Source organism: Plectropomus leopardus, unplaced genomic scaffold (genome assembly GCF_008729295.1).
Source record: "Plectropomus leopardus isolate mb unplaced genomic scaffold, YSFRI_Pleo_2.0 unplaced_scaffold19484, whole genome shotgun sequence".
Classification (NCBI taxonomy): domain Eukaryota; kingdom Metazoa; phylum Chordata; class Actinopteri; order Perciformes; family Serranidae; genus Plectropomus; species Plectropomus leopardus.
The window spans coordinates 1-1,675 of NW_024621034.1; the positions used below are offsets into that span (position 1 = coordinate 1).

At 50.7% G+C, this 1,675-nt stretch overlaps 1 protein-coding gene across 1 annotated transcript; it reads left to right on the top strand.

The window, feature by feature from the left end:
• Window positions 1-55: 55 nt before the first annotated feature.
• LOC121965302 (GTP-binding protein 2-like) lies at window positions 56-1,598 on the top strand (the record flags this gene model as incomplete). The annotated part of the gene is made up of 3 exons (XM_042515456.1): window positions 56-240; window positions 521-632; window positions 1,308-1,598. Coding segments are annotated over 3 exons (540 nt in total), but the record flags the coding sequence as incomplete, so codon positions are not given.
• Between the last annotated feature and the right edge of the window lie 77 nt (window positions 1,599-1,675).

Sequence of the window (1,675 nt, forward strand, 5' to 3'; positions counted from 1 at the left end):
GTGTGTGTGTGTGTCCGTGTGTGTGTGTGATATTTACTGTCTGCTGCGCTCGCAGTTGAAGCTGGTCAATCCCACTCAGTATCGCTTCGAGCATCTGGCCACGCAGCTGAAGTGGCGTCTGCAGGAGGGCCGCGGCGAGGCCGTGTACCAGATCGGCGTGGAGGACAACGGCCTGCTGGTCGGCCTGACGGAGGCCGACATGAAGGCGTCGCTCAAGACCTTAAAGAGGATGGCAGAGAAGTAGGTCCGCCTGTAAAACCCAAAAACGCCACACAGATCTGCAGCTCTTAGTCTGATAATCCCACAAACTTTAACTGTCGCCGTCTGTAAACATCGTACGAAAAGTCCTGCAAATGTCCACAGAAGACATTTGTTGACTGACGGACGATGGACTGCAGCTTTAAGTCGCTGCTCTCAGATTTTCATGATAAACTGAAATAAAGTGAAACGTGAGAAACGAAGCTCAAACTGACGGAGGTGTGAAGTAAAAACGATGCTGCGTTTCTCTTCGTCTCATCAGAGTCGGCGCCGACATCACTCTCCTCCGAGAGCGGGAGGTGGACTACGACTCGGACAGAAACACGCGCAAAATCGCAGAAGTCCTCGTCCGAAAAGTGCCCGATGATCAGCAGGTGAGTCTGTCCTGGTTCACCTGCTCTGTGTGATGGCAGGCGTCTGTCAGGTGAGACCGTTCTCTCCTCTCATTGGCTGGATGTGTCGGGGGCGGGGCTGATAATCGCGATTATTTTGCACGATCACTTGATGCTTTTTATCGAACTTAAAAAAAAAAATTAATGGTGGATCTTCTTAAAATTTTAATAAAAGAAAAAAACAAAAGTGACAGGAGGCCAGGGGCCACAGCAGCTTCGCACATGTTGTTTCAGGATTTGAGGAAGTTTCAGGGACTTTGAGATGTTTCTCGGGTTTTAGGGCGTTTCCAGGATTCTAGAAGGTTTTTTGGATTTTAGGACATTTTTAGGATTTTAAGATGTTTTTTGGGATTTAAGGACGTTTATCGGATTTTGGGACGTCCGGACAGTTCAGACTCACAGCTCGTGTGTGTTCTGCAGCGTCAGAGAGGTTTTTTACGCCTCCACGCTGGTGACCGTGAGACCGGAGGCGCCATGTCTTCTGGTTTTCTGTCCGTCCGTCTCAGTCTCGTGAGCACGATATCTGAAAAACGCCTCGATTTTAGCACGAACGTCCGCTCAGACTCGAGGATGTGAATGAGGGAGGCGAGCTGAAACAGCAGCAGGTCCTCCTCACTCAGAGACCCTGATCCTTCTCCTCCGTCACGTTTCGGACAGTTCCTGGACCTGCGGGTGGCGGTCCTGGGGAACGTGGACTCGGGGAAGTCGACCCTGCTGGGCGTCCTGACGCAGGGCGAGCTGGACAACGGGCGAGGCCGAGCGAGGCTCAACCTCTTCAGACATCTGCACGAGATCCAGACGGGACGCACGTCCAGCATCAGCTTCGAGATCCTCGGCTTCAACAGCAAAGGAGAGGTGAGTCTGACGCAGCCGCGACCCGCCGCAAAACCACCACATTAACCCTTCAGACCCCAACACGGCGGCTCCGATCCTGAAAAATGTTTAAAGAAGGTAATAAGCAAGAAATTAGTGAAGAATTACAAGAAAAAACCCTGAAAAATAGATTTAAAAAAAATTTAATTAAT